Source organism: Oncorhynchus tshawytscha, linkage group LG11 (genome assembly GCF_018296145.1).
Source record: "Oncorhynchus tshawytscha isolate Ot180627B linkage group LG11, Otsh_v2.0, whole genome shotgun sequence".
In the NCBI taxonomy this organism is placed as follows: Eukaryota; Metazoa; Chordata; class Actinopteri; order Salmoniformes; family Salmonidae; genus Oncorhynchus; species Oncorhynchus tshawytscha.
Window position 1 is genome coordinate 32,798,454 of NC_056439.1, and position 21,356 is coordinate 32,819,809.

Sequence of the window (21,356 nt, forward strand, 5' to 3'; positions counted from 1 at the left end):
CCTGCCCTACATCAAGGACCTGCACACCTCCAGGACAAGGAAGTGTGCAGGTAAGATAATCACTGACCCTGCCCACCCCGAACAATCGTGACCAAAAACACCCGCCACCTGAATAGTTTCTTACCCCATGCTGTGGCCCTCATCAACCGGCCATGGGGCTCATAGGGATTAAGTGACTTTGCATTGGGCCGATTACTGCACCTTGTCATCAGTGACCTCAAATACTAATCTACACTATACTGCATTTGCAGTATGTAGGAGAGAGTGGGGTAAATTGAGCCACCCTTGTTTCTAGGAAACCATACGCAAAATTAATAATTTGAACAAATATTTAGGAAAAGATCATCATTTCCTGGAGTCTGTGAAGAAAGAAACCACATGGAAAAAGTGGTAAACAACTTAGTTCCAGAAAAATGATTTTCGCCAAGTCTAATGAATTTATTGTGTTAGATGTTTCACGGTGCTTGTATCTAAACCAAAGTAAATCATTTTAAGATTGTTCTAAACATCAGTTGCGGTCTCTATAAATTTCAATATGAGGTCCTAAACTGAGAAATAAAGTGCATCCTTGTAGCTGTGTGGGCTAATATACTCTAAATGTTTGCCTTGAGGCAAGTTGAGCAAATGTCCATGGGGTAACTTGAGCCAATGTCCATGGGGTAACTTGAGCCAATGTCCATGGGGTAACTTGAGCCAATGTCCATGGGGTAACTTGAGCCAATGTCCATGGGGTAACTTGAGCCAATGTCCATGGGGTAACTTGAGCCAATGGTTGAGCAAGTTGAAGTGTTTTTTCCCCCCAGGTATAATGCAAGGAATTTACCGCTAGATATGAGGTAACAACAGGGCCTATGTGAAAAGTGCTTGTTAGATGTTAAGCCTGTTTTAAAAGATGCTTAAAATGATTAAAATGCAAAGTACGATTGTGATTGTGTCGAATTTGGGAAACAAAGATACATTTTAGCACTACCTTTATAAAACTAATTCAATATAGAAATTTGTAGGCGGCTTAATTTACACTGTCCCGCGGCTCAACTTACGTGCCAAGAAACGTCTTTTTTTGGACATGCTATGTGTTTCGAAACTGTAATATTTACATGAATTCTGATTATTTCCATGGATGCACAACATCCTGAAATACATGAAGATATCTTTGTTAAAAATAATACTATATTTCCCTTGACAGGGTGACGCTAAATGTAACAAATTGCTCAACTTACCCCACTCTCCCCAACACATCAGCACAGCTCTGTAGCCCTACACTGAGTATACAAAACATTAAGAACACCTTAGGCCTACTGTACACTGAATCTACAAACCATTAAAACACCTACTCTTTCCATGACATAGACTTACCATGTGAATCCAAGTGAAAGCTTTGATCCTTTACCGATGTCACTTGTTAAATCCACTTAGATTAGTGTAGATGAAGTGGAGGAAACAGGTTAAAAAAAAAGGTTTTTTAAGCTTTGAGACAATTGAGACATGGATTGTCTATGCGTGCCATTCAGATAGTGAATGTGCAAGATGAAAAATGGGGTAGGGATGCCATAGCAGCATCCCTCCCTCTGTGTATATATACCCCCTCTATAAATTGTATATTCCCACTGTAACTAGCCTTGTCTCAAGAATGTTATGTTTACTGTTCTGATAGGCCTATTGTATATTCTGTATGATGTCTGTTTGTATATTGTCTATTGCTGGCAGCACCTTCTCACTAAGGCAAATTATGGGTATTTGTATTAGCCTTTATGCTGAGAGTTTGAGTTATTGGGTCTGAGGCAATAACTCATATGTCCAACAAGTTCCTATGTCCTTCAATTTTGTTAAAGTTGTTTCTCCAATGATTTATACAATATCATTTCAGTAATGTCGCTTTTATTGTAAAACTACACCAAGCATGCTTCCCTAGGGACTAGCGAAATCTTTAATTGCAGAAATCGCTACCACTAAAATTGATCGAGCATGATGTTTTAGGTCATGAATGACATGAACATACCGGTATGAAATATTTGGTGTAGTTCCAGGGTGAGGCTCCATATCAGCATCTCTATATACGGCCAGTTCCAGTGGGCTTAAATCAACATCTACCAGCAAGATCCTAGTAAACAATACTGGACCTCCAGTCCAGTTGCTGGCATGCACCCAACTACCCATTGACTAACAAAAATAAACGATCAAATGAGTTATCCTGAACCTTGACCGTGCGAGCTTTGGCACAAATGAAGATGATTGTTTTTTTTGTAATATCTATGTTTAAGGCCAGTTGTGCTATTACCAGACCGCTCTGCCTCTCGAGCATGGACCAAACACCAGCCCCCCCCCCCCAATTGTTGTCACCATGGAGATGGTTGCTGTGTGACGCTCCGGGTCTCCAGGAAGTAGCTAGCTGCATCTGTCAAGGCGAGAAAAAATGGACGATCATCTTAAACTCGGAGACAGTGGAGTTGTAAAGAATGTGAGTGATTTACGCTTTCAACTTGTATGCATACAGAGTATTTACAGAGGTAGCTAGCAATGTTTGGGATGACATGGCAAACCTTGAACTTCCTTGCGATCTCTCTGTTGTCCATGATTATGCGCCTTTGCTTTTCCATGCAGCTAGCTAGTATTAGTAAGCATAAAAAAGTAACGACCATAAAGCTAACCCTACCCTATTCATAGTCAGACGCTAGCTAACTACATTTAGCATTATTGATGAAGGTACAGTAGCTATCTTCTTCCGGCGAAATGTGGTTAAGAGCCCTGACGGAAGGATAAGGACCTTATTTTATATATCAGCGATCATTTTCAAAAAACAAAATGTTAAATTGATACACACCTTTATTATGGTTAGGGTTATTGTGTTTCCACACGGCCATATCTCCATGTTACAGCGTGTGGTGTGTATGGAAGACAGAGGCTACTGTACCACCAGTGCTAATGATGATGCTCAAAAGGACTAAAGGAGCCTAACGTTGCTTTACTCCTTAGTCCAAGGACAACATGTTCTGTTTAAAAGTCGAATTTGCCCTGGAAGCCAAAACACCCAAATACTCCATCTACACGTGAAATGATTATCAATTGCGGTTTAGAAACATAAATCCCTCTACTTTCAAATCACATCAAAAGCGTTTCAGAAATGCAAACATACACACTTACTGTACACTGTTTAACCGGTTTAAAGTATTTTTCAGTGACAATACCTGGGTGGTGTTTTTCTTCAGATAGCTAATTAGCACAAGTATTCAGTCTACTCTGTCTTCTGTCTGTTTTCTGTAAACAAGCGGCTGTAACATGGAAATATGGCCCTATGGGAACCCTAACTCAATAAAGGTGTGTATCAATGTAACCTTTTTGTTTTTTGAAAATGATTTCTCAAACATATGAAAGATAAGGTCCTTATGCTTCCAAAACCATAGCTCAAGCAATGTGTGTCAATGTTCAGATGGAACTCCCCACTACAGAAGATGCCTTTGTCCAATGACTCTTATGTGTAATGTAATGGAACTGAGAGTCATAATCATGGGCTAGCATTCTCCTTGTAACAGAATAAGGCTGCCAAAAAATGGGTGATATGAAAGACATTTGAAATGTTTTTGTTTTTTTGTAATTTAGCAGAAGTGCTTATCCAGAGCGACTCACAATTAGGGTTACCTTGCTCAAGGGCACATTGACAGATTTTTCACCTAGTAGGCTAGGGTATTCGAACCAGAAACCTTTGGCTTACTGGCCCAACGCTCTTAACCGCTAGGATACCTGCCGCTGAAAGTAAAGGGCTTTATGTTTCTAGAACCGTATCACAATTGAGAGTGGGTATGTGTAAATCCCTACTCCTTAAGAGTACGTTCTTGGGTTACCATAAAGCCAGCAATTTTATCTCAAAAAGTCAATTCCTAGCTAATGTTTGAGGGTTTACGACATGTTCGTGTCATTTTAAGATCATTTTCATTGACTTGAAATATGATTTTCAGGTTGCAAAGTTGGGTCGACGGGGTCAACGTACTCGACAGGCTGCAGAGCAAACATCTCTGGAGGAGCCTCGACACGTCAGGAAATCCTCTTCTTCTACATCGATGGGAGAGGTAGCTATGATTTGTGATTGATTATCAGTGCTGCTTGTAATGCATTTGTATTTACCTGAAACCCAATATCATATATTATCTGTCATGGCCGTTAACTTCACTGCATACACTCAATCTGAATACGTGTGAATCATTTCTTATGCATGAACCAAGGACGCGGAAGAGGTATTGTATGAGTAATGATATGGCATGTCTTGGCAGTATTCCTTTTCAAACCCTGCAGAGTAACTTTATACCCCAATAACATACAGTATACCCTCATAGTGTACAGTAGACTACATACTCAAATCAATACACATACGATTTTAATGTAGACATTTTATATACCTACTCAGCTGTCACTTCTATTCTGAATACCTCACATTGTGGTATAAAGTTACTTTGTGTTCTATTTAAGGGATGCACTGCTTTATTCTGCTTTATAGTTGTATGGTTATTACAGTACAGTAGTTTCTATGGATGCTGCTCCTTTTATGTCAAATATGTTTGAAGTGGACCATGCACTTTCTTTGACTTAAAAGTTGTCCTACGTACCTGGTGGTCTTGAATGTTCTTTTTTTTGGCCAAGCCCACCTACCCATTTCCTTCAGATATGAAACCGAAGGAGCAGGGTCTAGGTGTTCATTTTTAAGTGGGCCTATGCTGTTTGCTTTGGTACAACATTGCCCATTCTATAACTTCCCCTGTTATGAAGAGAGAGGATCGTCTTTAGTTAGTCTGACTTTCAGTGCTGTGTGGGGAGAGGCTAAAGGTCTACTGCTCGACTGTATTGATCCATGCTGATTCATACCAGCCTTTGCTCCTGGACCCTCATCTCCCACTGACACACAGAAAGTGATTACAGGTATAATTGCTTTCAAAGTCAAATTGGAAATGACGTATGACAATGTCAACCACTTTATTCCAAAGCATCGGCATTCATGGTATGGAGGTCTTGCTTGTCCCTAGAAGTGGCAAACTGTAAGCCACCCAACATTCCTGGACCAGGAATTCCAGCTATGCTTTTGCAGTAATCTTCCCAAATTAGGCCAACTTCCCTAATGTAGAATCAGGATTCTCGCGCCCCTAGTGACCTGACGTGCACATGAAATGCATTTTTTTTCTCCCAGTGGCGTGCGACTTAGTAGATTTGTTTATCAGCCCTGGTCTGCTTTTCCTATAAATACCCACTGATTGGTCACATTCTTGACATCCTTTTTAACAAAGGCTGAACTGCATTCATGGGCTGTTAGTCTGAGTTTGTCCACCACAAGGGTCTACTGCTTGGACTTTCAGAAAGGTCTAGAATAGAAAAGATGTAGCCTAACCCTTCACTATGATGACATTATTGCCTAAATACACCCCACTGCCACTATTCTACTATAACTGTAAAGTTCATATATGGTCATACAGTCTAGTGGAACAGTGGTGGTCGGTGACATTTAAGATGAGGAAAGACATTTTTTTTAATGAGCATGGCCTTATTTCGATTACAGCATATTGGAAGACTGTCATAAATATTCCATTCAAAAAAACATTCCAAGCCAAACATTCATATCATAACCGCTAACTGTTACACACAGCCTACACCGTTGTCACCATATTAGCTAACATCATACCTAGTCAACATAGTTACGAGGAACTAATGCGTTAGTATACCCACTACAAACATGCAGTACAGTGTACAGTCAGCAAGCAGTTTAGCAGTTTCACCGGGCAGGGCCTCTGTGGCAATAAATTATTAAAACCAAAAGTTTACATTGACTTGGAAGAGTTCCAGTATTGTATCGCCATAGCCAGCTAGCTAATATAGTATCCCTCTCTGTTTGAGCCGGGTGTTTGAGTAAGCTAAACTAGCTAGCTGCATTAAATACAATAATTTGTTCAACTATTGTCTTTCTCTCTCTTTGAGTCAACTACTCACCCCTTTTTATGAACTGCAGTGCTAGCTAGCTGTAGCTTATGCGTTTAATACTAGATTAATTCTCTGATCCTTTGATTGGGTGGACAACATGTCAGTTCATGCTGCAAGAGGTCTGATAGGTTGGAGGATGTCCTCCAGAAGATGTCAGAATTACTCTGTAAGTCTGTTGAAGCGGGTGAGGACCATGAGCCTCCTTGGTTTTGTATTGATGTCAATGTACCCAGAGGAGGACGGAAAGTAGCTGTCCTCCGGCTACATCATGGTGCTACCCTACAGAGTGCTGTTGAGGCTACTGTAGCCCTTCATTGCAAAACAGGGTGTGTTAATCAATTATTTGGGCACGTAAATATATTTCATATACTTTTATCATCCTCACCCAACGAGGGAGGTTCATTGAAAACGTCATGGCATTTTTAGCTACAGTGGAGGCTCCTCAGAGGAGGGAGGGGAGGACCAAACATAAAAAAGTTATCCTTTTAGGTAGCAGACTGTAAAAGCGGGTTTTACCCTGAGGAATTGAACAGTATCGATGAGCTGCCACTTTTATTATTAATTTGGCCTCCCTTGTTCTTGTTAAAATCCCATTGTTTACTAATTTCATGAAATTACTTATTCATCCTCAACCTTCCAGTTTAACACCAGCAGCCTCCACCTCCCTCTCTAGATGCTGACATTCACATTTATAAATGGGTTTGGTGAAGGAACCAGCCATGAATAATTGATTTCCTCTTTCATGGCGCAACAAAGAAATTCCTCCTGGCCACTGTGTCTTTTGCAGACCCAATTTGGTAATGAGAGTGTTGTGCTTTTTTCCCCTAATTCATTTGTCTGCTGCCCACCCTTGTGTGCTCTGAGGAATTCTTTCATTCAAGTGCTGGTCCCTGACTCCCCGGGCCCCGGTCTCAGGACCACAATCCAAACTCAATTGACTATTTTCAGTACTATTTTCAGAATCAAAGAATGAGAGGGAGAGGGTCATTTTTTCCTGTGAAGCTATTTTAGGTCAGACTAGCAGCCCCCGGGCAGTCCTCTGTGTGGCAGTTCCCACACTCTGCTCCATATGTTCAGGCTCTGTGATTGGACAGCAGTTAAAACCATAATAAACAACAGCAATATGCCGTGCATGCCATTCCTAACTATTTTGTAAGTGGGCTAATTGAGAAGCTATGTCATTCATTGCTAGAAATGTGCAGCCATCTGTAGGATGGTATATAGTGCAGCAAACATATATTACCAGAACACTGAAGAGAAGAATAGATAAAGTAGGCTATCCCCAGTGATATAGGAAACTAAGCGTTACTTGGGCTGTTGTAGTTTACACCTCACAAATTCAGTTCCATGAGTGGTGTGTGTTTTTAAACATCAGAGCCTCCTGTTGACTCATCTGAACTTAATAGGTCTGCTCCGTTTTGGAAATATGTTTGTGCATGGGTGCATACTTGTATTTTTCTTTCTTGTTAAGCTTGATATAAAGTATTATTTTCACATAGATTTAGAGACCATGACATGCCACAACATACTTGCTATTTTGGACTCGAAATTCTGCACATTTTCCTCCTCCTGTATGTATTTATAAGTGTAGAATTGAATAGTTTAAAGGAGTTGTCTTGTCAGACCATTGTTATGCCTGTCATTAATGATCTCTCTCACCTCAGGGACCCCCTCCTCAACCAGCCCGCAGGTAGGGCGGATGGGCTGAAGAGACTTCTGGATCAGCCAAGTGAGTATCTCCTTCTCTCAACAAATTGTATTTCCAGCCTCTAGGTACCTACCTCACAGTCTCCAACATGCATTATTTTGTTACTAATGATCTCTCGTGCTGTAGACAGAGAATAGGATATTTATCAGTGCAAGTTCTTTACCCTTTTTGCTCTGAATCAACAACGTTCCAGGGAGCCTCTCTGAGCAGTGAACTCCACATTCATCTTCATCAGCGCGGGATCCAATAATTGACATGGTTCATGTATCAGCCACAGGAGGGCACTGTTAGTCAGCTATCCACTTCATCACAGGGCTTAGGCCACTTCATCAGCTCTTACGATGGCTGTCTAACTAAAGCACGCTCGCCTTTAAAGGCACACATTCCGTTGTCAATTCATTAAAATCTCTGTACAATGAATGTATGAATATTTCATACCACAGACAGATGGAATATCTGGAACAAAATCATTTCCCTCCAATAGAACACATTTAAATGACTGTACGTCTCCCTATGTGATGTCAGTGTGACTGTAGTCAGACTGTGGAACTGGCTCTCCACTCTTCCAGATGGCTCCATCTACCACTGGCTCCATCTACCACTCTACTCCAGTCTCTGGGAGGAGAGCTGGGGTGCATAAATCCATACATTGAAGTGAACAAGACGATTCAATTGGGTTTATTTGCATGGTTTTCTGTGCTGATAGTGCATGTAAAGAGAGCAGCAAATGAAATATATTTTTCTCACTCTGGGAAGGTCAAGGTGTCGCTTCCTTGTGTTAGTGTAACTTGTCTTGATTCCTGCGTTCAGAGAGATTGGAATACAGGAGGTGTTAAGGGTTTCTCACGTGCATTGATCCTCTCTGAAACAAAGTAAGTAATGGCCCCCCCTGGAACCGGCAAGGACTTTTCCCTTCAATGTCACCCCTCATGCTCAATCACTGCTGCCCTCCTCCCACTAATCCCAGCGCAGAAATCCCAGGATTTGTCGATCTATCACTCCTAATTGACACTAAATGATCTGTCAGTTTATTGATGAACCTTTGAAGCCGGGTTGTCACAATATATTTTATCCCTAACAACTTTTTCCAGACAGTTTTACCATGTCTATCGCTTCAGCCTACATGAGTCTTAATCAAGGGGCCTGTAATGTGTCTTAAGTGTCGCCAGCCCCGCCCCCGGTGCCAGGCACACAGGACACAGTCCAAGGGCAGCAAGGTGGGCTCCCTCAGCCCCGCCCCCGGTCCCAGGCACACAGGACACAGTCCAAGGGCAGCAAGGTGGGCTCCCTCAGCCCTGCCATCTCTGATCTGTCTCACTGACCATCATGGCATACTCCAGAGCCTCCAGAGATGAGTGAATATATCATTTATAAAGTATCATTTATAAACATACTAAATGTCATTACATTTCTTATTCAGGTTATTGATACACAGTAATGAAAAATAATAAGAAAATGTTTTTTTCAGTCCAGAGAAAATGACAGTATGTGATTTCTTTAATACCAGTAGGGGGCACTCCACAACCAGGAGAACCTGCAGAATGTGCCATGCATCTCCTCCCCAAAAGAATCCCAGAAACACTCATATCTAATGAAACTTTATATAAGTTGTTTTCACAGCCAAACATACCTAGACTGTCTTGGTCTACATTTTCAAGAATGTAATAACTGATTTGCTTTTCTAATGCTGTTAAGATTAGTTTATTGGACAGTAGCCGGGTTTTGTTTAATATTATCTCCCTCGTTCTCTGGTGTGAAACAGTGTTATGCTAAGAATAGTGTGTTGAGGTGAGAATGTGTGAAAAGACAGTGATTTGGTCAGAGTGTGTAGGGCGTGGCATGCGGTGCCACAGTCAAGCAGGGTTGTGTGAGAGAGGAGTCTGAAAATAACCCCGTGGTCCAGTGGGGGAGGAGGCTGAGGGCTCAGATAGAGAGACAGACAACAGAGAACACAATAGGTGGACCGCGGGCCCTTGGTATCATTAGAACACACATAAGACATGGCAACATTTGTAGAATTGCAGGAAATGACAATTACAACTGCTCAATGTTTCCTCCGCCAACAAGTGGGGTGTGAACAGTTTGGGATTGCATGGGTTGCGAGGTGGGGGTTTGTTACTACGCAGATGAATGACAATATCCATTCGGACCTTTGTCACCTAGGAAATTTGTGTGACCGTACCTTCTCAGTTAGTACTTGTACCCCTGACCTAGGCCCTATGAGGCTCAAATCAGACAGAACAACTAGCCTACATCAGAAACCAGCAGTGGCTTTTAAAGATGGATCTTACAAATAGAAAGAGAAGAACTGTTCAATAATAGAATTGGTAATTGTTTTGTTTTATTAAAATTGAATTGATTCTAGTCCTTTTGTTTTTGTGGCACAAACGTATTTTCTCTGTATTCCTTTGTTGCAAAGTCTTAACAATGATCTTTTCCCCCCTTAGGTCTGGAAGAAGACCTGCCATGGTGCAGGACGTGGAAGAGTACGTTTGCTCAGTCTCAGATTTTTACTCAGATTTTTTCCCTCAGTTGTTGATGAAATTAAATAACTTTTGTAAAAAATATTTAAAAAACAGGAGCAAAATTAGGCCAATTTAAATGTTTGTTTATACCCAATGCTCTGATGTGGAAATTGCTGTACTTTGAGATTGTCCTTGGTTGCAACTAATCCTTGCCTTCCAAGAACAATCACTTAAAAAGCCTGCGTGACTGAGTTGTCATCACTTGTATTGTTGTTGGGAGCCAAGTTAGTCTGTAATTTTAGTTTTTCCACGTTTCCAACGTTCATAATAGGCATTGAATAGACAGTAGTGACATGGAAGGAGACGAGAGAACATGTTGTGTTTTACTCATCATTGCTGGAGCCTCTTGCTTAAATAGTGGTGTTGAGATGCAGCTTTGACAGAAACACAGGCACTTCAAAATAGTCCCTTGATATATGCTCTTTTCACCACCAGCCCATCTCAGTAACAGTTATTTACTGCCCCCGCTGTGTTAGTTTTGATTAATTCTCAGGGTTTTTTTCTGGATCAGAACGGGGCTTCAGTGGTGGGCGTGACAGAATAAAGAAAATGTTAAGCCAATTTCCTGCAATTTGACAAATTTCTCCATGCAGCTAAGAGAAAATGTTGCAGTTATAAAGGTAATTTCCTGCAATTTTATGTATTTTGCCATGGCTAATGCTGTGTTCTTTTGCTCAAACATAGTAATGAAATCTATACTGTTAAATTCATTTTTGGAATTTTCAATTCTCCCTGAATGTCTAGTTTTTATTTAGGTGATTGTTAGTTCTCATAGATTATTTGATAAAAAAATATATAGGTCCATTATCTTTTGAAAGTGTTTTTCCATCCTATTTTAGTTTTTTTACACTATTTGGACTTAGGCAACCCAAAAAACCGCTTAGGTGGCCTGCCCAAGGATTTCAATGGCAGAAAAATCCCTGGTTCTTGGAGGGACACTGTTGAAGTAGCTGAAGCCCTGGGCTGCTCACAGTGACAGTACCACCGATGCTGCTGTGGCTGCGGAGCCTTTTGGCTACGTCTGCTGCTGTGTTGTAGACACAGTCCCAGTCAGCCTGCAGCAGACAGACAGGCAGAGCAAGCCTCCTATCAGGCTGATCTAGAGCCTCGCTCAGCCCACAGAAACAGGCCCATCATCAAAGCACAACAGCCCAATCCAAGTCTGGCTCCCTCTGATGACCTCACCGCTGAATGCTTTCAATAATTCATACTCTCCCACTTCCTGTTTCTGCAGTCGACGCCTGCGACCACAAACCCCCCAGGGCTCGGATGATGAAGGAGGTGAGAGCACCCTTGCATCCCAGTCCTGCGCCTCTTCTGGAGGGCAGAGCTGAGTCCTCCAGTCCCTCTGCAGCACATTCATCCACTGGAAATAGAGCATATAGTAACCTCTCATCGCGCTCTCTGACACTACATATTTCTTGTCAGTGCTATTGATGAATCCTTCATAAGAACTCTGTTTAGACCAGCTACTGAGAGATGCCCCATAACTAACTAGAGCACACAATCGTTTATAGATGAAAATCACAGGTGAATATGTTCAGTTAGAACTAGGGGATCACTGGTAATCCTCCTCATTCAATCACATTACACAAAGTCCATAACAGACCTCAAATACAGTATTCACTAAATTCATTCTCCTATTCATTGGCTGAAGTGTGGCAGGATTTAAGTGGCTGTCCCCTTTGAGCTTTTCACACACACACGTCTTCTCACACACACACACCGCGGCAGGTGTTGCAGAGCATGGATCCAGCGGTCACCTCAGGGTCCGGCTCTCCGCATCACAAACAATGTCAGGATAGATGGAGGACATTTCAGCAAAGCACAGCCTAGGATAATTGTTCCATTTTTCAGAGCAAAGCAGCAGGGGAAATAAGGGTGAAATTGCCTTAGCAAAGATAGAAGTTGTGATTCCCTGTTAGAACACTAAGGAGTTATACATATACATACCAATGACAATGGCCAGGCTGGCTGGCATTGTATAAGAAGGTTGTCTCTGTGGTATCAAGCTGACATATTGATGAGGAACAGAAGCACTTTGTCTGCAGCTGTAGTTACTACTCTCACACATTGCTAAATAAATGAAACGCATATACCCGCCCTTTTCTGTCTATTTAGATTCTTAAAATACTATTCAAAATGTATTTACATGTTTCATCTTCTAGATTGTTATATGTTTGATGTTATGAACTACATTACTGGAATTAGATTGAGAAAATAATGTAAACGTTGTACATTAAGCTTACCAAACATTAGGAACATCTTCCTAAGACCCCCCCCCACACACACATTTGTTGCCCACAGAACAGCGTCAATTCGTCGGGTCATGGACTCTACAAGGTTTCGAAAGCGTTCCACAGGGATGCTGGCCCATGTTGACACCAATGCTTCCCACAGTTGTGTCAAGTTGGCTGGTTGGCCCGCTCTTGATACACACAGGAAACTGTTGAGCATGAAAAATCCAGCAGTGTTGCAGTTCTTGACACAAACCGGTGCGCCTCACACCTATTGCCATATCCCGTTCAAAGGCACTTACATATTTTGTCTCCCCATTTACATTCTGAAGGGTATATCCTCTTATAGTTTTATGGCCAATTTGTTTTTACAAAGCATTTTTCATTTTTCTTCTGTTTATGATATGTCAAAAACAGTAAACATACTGTTTTTGACACTGCTTTTAAGTTGCTATACCACACACATTCACAGTCACAGTCACACACACACACGCACACACACACACGCAGTGGCTGAAAGGGTCAGTTGTGTGGAGACCCCAGTGGCATGCTTCTTACCCAGTAAATGCAGCTGGAAAGATAATTCCTCAGTGGAGGGAGACCTCTTAATACAGTGCCGAAGGCAGGGGCAGTGGAAATTGCAGTGCTGAGGGTTAGTGAGATAGCCCCTCCGATCTTGATTATGTCTCCTACCCTATCCCATATGTCCACTGGCTAGAGGCAGAGAGAGAGAGGGCTAGACCCTGCCCCCTTGTCCCCCTCTTCCCCTCGGCCGGCCTTCAGTCCCCTGCCAGTTACATTATAAAGAACTGCCATTACAAACACACTCATCTGTTCTAAATCTGTTTATTTCTCCCCCTCTCTCTATTTAATTTCTCTCTTTCTCATCCCCCTCTTTCTTTCTCTCTCTCTCTCTCTCTCTCTCTCTCTCTCTCATCTCTCTCCTCTCTCTTTCTTATCTCTCCCCTCTCTTTTCTTATCTCTCCCCTCTCTCTTTCTCATCTCTCTCCTCTCTCTCTCTCTCTCTCTTTCTCATCTCTCTCTTCTCTCTTTCTCATCTCTCTCCTCTCTTTCTCATCTCTCTCCTCTCTCTGTCTCTCTCTCTCTCTCTCTCTTCTCATCTCTCTCTTTCTCATCGCTCTCCTCTCTCTCTTTCTCTCCTCTCTCTCTTTCTCATCTCTCTATTTGTCTCTCTCTCATCCCTCTCCTCTATCTTTCTCCTCTCCCTCCTCTCTTTCTCCTCTCTCTTTCTCCTCTCTCCTCTCTCTTTCTCCTCTCTCTCCTCTCTTTATCATCTCTCTCCTATCTTTCTTTCTCATTACTCTCTCTCCTCTCTCTTTCTCCTCTCTCTTTCATCTCTTTCCCTCTTTCTCCTATCTCTCTTTCTCATCTCTCGCTCTCCTCTCTCTCTTTCTCTCTCTTTCTCATCTCTCTTTCTCTCAGTGATCTGCTGAATATTGTCCCATAAGCCTTTCAAATGTGTCCCGTGCCTAGGTAGTCATCCCACTGACTCGCTGCTTAGATTATAACAGCCCTGCCTGCCTGGTGATGTGGGGACGTTTCCCCAAAGTCGCTGACTGAGGCGTGCCTGCCGGGAGTACAGTATGTCTACATTCACAGCAAATTATCCCCTTTTGATATTTACATGCTTCGGCGAGGAAACTCGCCGTGACCGTGTAATAAGGAGAGGCTTGGCCCAGTCGCCGCTAGACAAAGCAACCTTGATAGATGTCCAGGCTGGTATGTGGAAGGGAGGAAATGTATCAGGTAATTTGTGCCAGCAGTGCTGGGAACAGACAGCTCCTTCTGATGGAGTTGACCTTTCCGTCAGAAAAACTCTAGCTTGTTTGCAGCTCATATTAATCCCCTTTTGACCTCCAGTAATAGGTTGAATTTGAAGCTCATTTAAAAATGTTGTTCCTATTTTCACTTAATAATAGAGTTTGCATATAGAGAACCTACCCCCAACTGCTCCACGTTGAACTCTCATAAATAGTGTTGATAGTGCATTATTGGCCGAGATGGGATGGGGGGGAAACAACCCAAGAAGCTATTTGCAAAGAACAGGATGGCGAGGCTTTTGATGTCATTGTGCTAAGACCATTACATTTGATTGGGGGTCCGGGGGGGACGGATTCTGCTGAACGCTGTGCTTTGTAAATGAGAGGACAAAGTGTCACCGGGGCCTCATGAATATGAAATAGCCGGCCCGCCTCTATTCGGATATCAGAAACACAGATGAATCTTGTCAGAGGCTAACCGAGTGTGGCATTTTTTTTGTTATTATAATTTTTTTTGAAGAGAAAGGAATGAGTTATCAACTGATGATGAGGGTTATTATCTGTGCAAAGTGGATGGAATTTGACCAGGCTTTTTCCTGTTTCCTTCAACTGAAGAAACATTCAGAGCCTTAATCCTTTTTCTCATTTAGCTTATTCTATGAACACATAACTTCCTTTTTGAGTATTTTTCTTGAAAAATTGCTGAAATCTTTTCTTATACAGTTATATGATAATATTACAGACTAAACATTTCAGAGCATCTTTATTTTACAACCACCAGTGTGTTTTCAAAAAAAGTATTTTGAAGGAATAGTGACACAGATGTACAAATATTTCCTCCCATCAGATCGTGCCTCTCATCTCCTGGCCTCTACTGTATTTAGCTCCTCTATTGACTTTCCCTTCAGGGTGCACTGCTGTGTTCAGAGATTACTGACATCCCTGCACCCTCCCTACCGCTCCCCTGTTTCTCCCGGCCTATTCACTGACACCTAGCACACTGTATGACTGGAAGAAGTCAGAAGGAAATGTAGCTACACTGTTCAACGGTTAGGTATAGATGGTATACAGCTACGGATGGAAGTGACACATAAATTGTTAAAATGTAAGAATTTGAACTAACCCTAACCACTGTCCTAACCTTAACCTCATTTCCTAACCTAACCTGCTATATTAATTATCCTAACCTGCTGAATACGTTATTCCAACTTGCTGATTTCTGTTCATAGCTGTATACCATATAGTAATCACCTTTTCAACTGCCTTCAACCAAAACCAGTATTGAAAAAAGAGACAAAACACATGGAAATCAGACTTATCCTCTGATGTCAGGTGGGTTGTTCTGTTTCTGCTTTTGTGTTCATTTAGACTTGTTACATGGCAACAAGGACTAGGTAGATGTCTGTGACTTTGATGTTGACAGGCAAAAAACTCTACACTGAAAAAGATTCATCCTCCGCTCTTAAGAACTCTTGCCGGATAAAGAACCTTTGAGTTAAATTGGGGGTTCTTGACGTGTCATCTACGGTTCTTCGGAATTATAAATGTTTCTTGAAATGTATTGAAGCCTGCAGATGTCTCTTTCATAGCACATAGCAAATTGGCCAGTGTAACATTTATAGTGTTGATTCAGGAGTTAAATTAACACTGTAAAGAGTTAAATTAACACTCAGTGGTGTAAAATAACACCAGTGTTGGTGTTAATAACCAGAGTTGAAACAAAACCAAACTATCATCATATTTCCCAGCATGCTCTTGTTGTGGAAATTCTTACACAGGGACACTCTAAGTCCATATTAAATTAATAATTGTTTATTGTCAGCACGCTGGAGAGGTTCCATAACATTGATACACCATAGTGAATGTCTGTCAGGAGCTCTAACGCGGCAGTCCCATTAGTTCTCTTATACAGTATACTTACACAGAAAGTAATATTTGCATGATTTAGCTTATTCATTATTCAAAATAATTTATCATTAACGTTTGCTTAATTCAAGTGACCGACCAATACTGGGTTATGCATGTGACAGACCAATACCTCACAAGGCTTCTTCTCTCTAAGCTGAGACCTTGAAACGAAGCTATATTTTGTTCTCAAAACAAGGGTCTGGGTGTAATGCCAGATTGCAGATACTGATAGTGAGGATTTGCTCAGTCAGTCACTTGCATGAAGATAGAAAACAGTTATTAGAAAAGTACACACAGAGCACAGAGATTGGTAAATAGAAAAGCACCAACATAAAACTTTCCATCACACTCTTTTACAGATTGATTTTTAGAATTGTTCATATAAATATCCATTTTTGGATGTACTGTACATTGATGGATCAATATAATCTTATGCTACTCAAATATACATAACATACACTTTTCTAAACGAATCCAATCTGTTACTTAGACTTATTGCATCCGTTAATGAAATGGTTGTTCCAGTTTAGATGCTTTAGCTAATCCCATTTTACTTATCCCAACCCGGGCGAACATTCTGAATGCCGGTTGCAGGTGAATAAACATTCAAAATAATGGATATCCCCACTCTGACTGGATTCCAATAGGAATTACACGTCACTTTCCAAGCCAGCATAACATAATGTGACTTGCAGGCCTGATGTGGCCTGTAAACTATGATGTTCAGGCCATTTTATTAGGGTAAAACTAGGAGCTTAAAATAAGGCCTTATGAAATATACACATTTACTTAGGATCTCACCTGAAGGCCATGGGACTGAAATGAATGCAAAAACAATGTCTCTGTCACTAGCAAACACAGTCATGGGTGGTACTGGTAACTCTAAAATTCACTCAAAAGGCATACCGGGAAATAGGCTAATAAATATTTGCATAAAGTAAGGTGTTGAGTGTGTGTGTGTGGTTCTTCCGAGAACCTAAAATGGTTCCTCTGGTTTATGGCATCGCTTAGAACCTTTATTTTTAAGAGTGTAATTGCAAAGTTTGCAAAAGTATGAATTGATCGGTTTCGGTTGTGTCAGTAGTGGAGACCTACTTTCCCCCAGATTATGTAATATACTTGTAGTTCATCTATTTCTATTTTGTTGTGTTTGTTTATAACATGGCATAAAGAATGTATTAATTTCATATTCATTTTACAAGTAGATTAAGTGGCTTCAACATTTCAATATTCATCACAGTCTGTCTGTGTTGCTCGCCTCCCCATCTCCCACTCTAACAAAAGTCCATCTGAAATGTGCTGTGAAAGTTTGCCCGTCCTTCTTGGGAGCTGAGCCATGCTCTGTCCTGTTGCGTTTTGCCAATTAAAGCGGGTTCCCACTGTTTGAGCAGCGGGCTAGTGGCTCCTGGCACTGCAGCCCCTGCCAGGCCGCACCGTGACTTCCGACCCCACACAGATGGGCCCGCCAGTAAATACTCTTGCACATGGCTTGACGCCGCCCCTGTCCGAGTGGCAGAGTGGACACTGAGGTCGGCCTGCCGGCCACCACTGGTCCTGGGGGTGGATGGCACTGACAGGGCCAAAATGCTGGGGGAGCGGGGGGTTCTTTCCGGGGAGCCCCTGGCCAGCGCCCCTCTCGCAGCAGGAAGAGCTGCCGCCTGGTCTCCTGAATATTCATGGCCGCCTGGCTATTGTGACAGGGCAACTCTATGGAAGATGTAGGGAGAGAGAGAGAGAGGGAGAGGACAAATCAGGTGCCAATTTACTCCCAGACACTCACGCTTACACACACACAAACTGTCATACCAAACACAAAGAAGACTGTATCTTAGTTTTTCTGTAATCCATGTCCAGTTTTTAATGTGTTTGACCACTATTGCATCTCAGTTAATATTTTAGGTGTAGAGATTGAATTACTAAATAATAGACAGTGTGACATTGATAAGATATTGATAAAGTATGTCCTGGATGTATGTTGTGTTTTAGATATACCGGTGATCCCAGACCTTGACGAAGTACAAGAGGAAGACCTTAACATGCAAGTTGCTGCTCCTCCAAGGTACTGTAAAAACATGTCACGCTCCACTCTAGTTGACCCCAGTCACTCTGGTAGATTCATGGCATCCCATCACTCAATTTTCATGATTGATGAAGTGCATCCTTTTGGTCAGTCTTGCACTTAAGTGAGTACAGACACACCTGCACACCGTCTCACATACTGTCTCTGACTGCATAACTCTGTTATAAGTAACCAGATAGCTGTTCAGATGTTCATATATTACCAGATTCGCCATACCTCTGGCTGGTTGCTGACCCATCTTCAGAGCCATGTACAGTACCTGGCCTACATCTTAACATCAAGGAGAGAAAAAGATAAGAATACACTGGTCTCAGATGGTGACTTTGACTGTTACTTTGCCTCCTCTCATCATGGTATTGAAGGCGTCTTGGCATATTGGACCTTTATGCAGAAATAACAGTTGAGATGTGATTTATGCACGGTGGTTAGTGGGACCCTTACTAACGGTGCCCTTTGATTTACAGGGCAGTGAGAGACACGCCGACATGTGTCCGCTATGTAGCGCGGCTATGACAGCGGCGGAGGTTATTAGGCTGGGACCTGCTCTCTGTACGAGATAATATCCACATTGAACTCATTGCGGGGGCAATGTAGCGTGTAATGTGCAGTAAGTAGGACTGGCATGCACTGTTAGGCCCTCGCCACTTTCAGAGCCCCCCTCTTAATTCCAACTACAGATAAGCAGCTGGGTTTCAATTTGAGGCAGTTACCACTTGGCGCTCATCTCTCTGTTCTTTAATGAACTCTCCATGCCCTGTGTGCACTACCTCAAACATCTGAGAAAATATCTGTCTCACAGAGTGATACTTGCAAGTACTTGCTGTACTATGATACAGCTTCTAGATTGGTCTGGTGATATCTTGCAGGTAGTGTAGGGAATACTTTACTGTATTTCAATAGACATGCACTAATCAGGCTAGTGAGGAAAAGCATGCCAACAAGTACATGTTTGGTATAGCAGCTACCAGTGGTGGTTGGTGCTGTTTAAGATGAGGGAGGATGATTGTTTTTTTTGAATGAGCATGGCCTTATTTATATTACTGCATATTGGATGACTGTCATTCACATTCCCTTCACCCAGCTCAGTGTAACATCAATAGGTTTAGGCTACTACAAGATACTCAAATTTTACCTATACCCATCATGAGGTTGCTACAACCTAGCCTATGAATGAAGGTTTACAATGTAGGTTCACAGGTTGAGAGAGATTTGCTTAATCAAGGTGACAGACATTGACACATTCAATACCACTATGCACAATCTCGCCTGCATCTAGCTGATCTAGAGTGTAATCTTTAGTCCAATAGTTGCAAACAAGAATTTATATTGGACAAATTCAGGTATACACTGCAGTCCTAGCTAGCTGTATTATGCTTTATGCTTTCAGTACTAGATTATTTCTCTGATCGTTTGATTGGATGGACAAAATGTCAGTTCATGCTGCAAAAGCTCTGATAGGCTGGAGGACACCCTCCGGAAGTTGTCATAATTACTGTGTAAGTCTATTGAAGGGGGTGAGGACCATGAGCCTCCTAGGTTTTGTATTGAAGTCAATGTACCCAGAGGAGGACAGAAACTAGCTGTCCTCCGGCTGCACCATGGTGCTACCCTACACAGTGCTATTGAGGCTAGTGTAGACCTTCATTGCAAAACTGTGTTTTAATCTATTATTTGGTGACGTGAATATATTTTATATTGTTTTATCAAAAAGGATAACTTTTTTTTGTGTTTCACTTTTTTTTAAAAATTAAATTCACTGAGGAGGATGGTCCTACCCTTCCTCCTCTGAGGAGCCTGATGGGATTTTTGTTTACATAGTGTTTGTCCTTCTCCCCAGCATCCAGGTGAACCGGGTAATGACATACAGAGATCTGGACAATGACCTCATGAAGTACTCTGTCTTCCAGACCCTGGTAAGACATCTCATATGGGGCCACACACACACAGCCAGATTTCAACAGCTATTTATTTGTACTCTATATTAGATTACCCAGCCCTCTCTCTTCCTCAAGGAGGTCCTTTTAGGATGCATCCAATATAAATGACCTCTGTCTGTAGAGTGTGTTTCTGCAAGCTGGTGTTCTCATAAGGTCTCTGCCTCTACCTAGGACGGTGAGATTGACTTGAAGCTCCTCACCAAGGTTTTAGCTCCAGAGCAGGAGGTGAGGGAGGTGAGTGGGTTTTTTGTAAATATAGCCGCTGTTCCCTGTGAGGGGGTGTCCAGATGTTGCTGAAGCACCAGGGAGGTCGCCTCCCAGTCTCCCAGGTAATCAAGATTTATGATGTGTGCATTAACAAGCTCTATTCTCTTTCTCTCACCTTCCCTTGCCTCTCTCTTGCTCTCCTTCTCCCCCTCTGGTCTCTTCCTCTCTCTCTGTTTCTTATTCCCCTCTTTTCTCTCACACTTCTCTCATCTTTATTACACTATATATTTTCTTCCCCCCATTTTTTGTATCTTTCTTTTCCCATATTCTCTCTCTCTCACTCTGTCTCTCTCTCTCTCTCTCTCTCTCTCTCTCTCTCTCTCTCTCACTCTCTCTTAGGAGGACGTGGGTTGGGACTGGGATCATCTGTTTACAGAGGTGTCCTCAGAGCTGCTGACGGAATGGGATCAAGGAGAGAAGGAGGAGCAGGTCCCGCTGTCTGTGTTATGAGGACAAGCCTCCCCAAGTTGGGATAAAGTGGACCAGAACGTCTCCTCTGGGACCTGGGTGGGTGCATATCAATGCTCCGTCGAAACATAGGGACCATCAAATATACGTAGCTTGCCTCATATTGTTGCTCTTATTCCAAATGTCTATTTCCAAGTGCAAAATGTATTTTTTTTCCTAATAAATTTTAACAAAACACATTTGTATTTGTTGTGAAATGAATAATTATATTTTTATGGAAGGTTCCAAATGAATTATCTCCTCTAAAACACAGAAGTTTAGTAACACGTATATGGTATTACACTGATGTGCTATCTGTTTGACTCTACCTAAACTGCTAAAAGACAAACTCACCTTTACTTTAGAAAGCCTTCTAAATGATCTGATACAGATCAACATGCCCCTGTGTCTTCCGCCTGCACTATCAACCCCCCTACAACCTTAGTCCCATACAAGTCCAAGGTTGATAGTCAGCTAAGCTGAAATCCATTTAATTGTCTTCAAATTA

At 42.0% G+C, this 21,356-nt stretch overlaps 1 protein-coding gene across 1 annotated transcript; it reads left to right on the top strand.

Moving 5' to 3' along the window:
* The first annotated feature begins 2,317 nt into the window (after positions 1-2,317).
* Positions 2,318-21,048, top strand: LOC112233164 (intraflagellar transport protein 43 homolog B-like). Its single transcript, XM_024400596.2, is given in 9 exon segments — positions 2,318-2,458; positions 3,954-4,064; positions 7,623-7,687; positions 10,114-10,152; positions 11,426-11,472; positions 18,104-18,176; positions 20,035-20,110; positions 20,306-20,368; positions 20,741-21,048. Coding segments are annotated over 9 exon segments (630 nt in total). The 5' UTR covers positions 2,318-2,413; the 3' UTR covers positions 20,852-21,048.
* Positions 21,049-21,356: the final 308 nt, after the last annotated feature.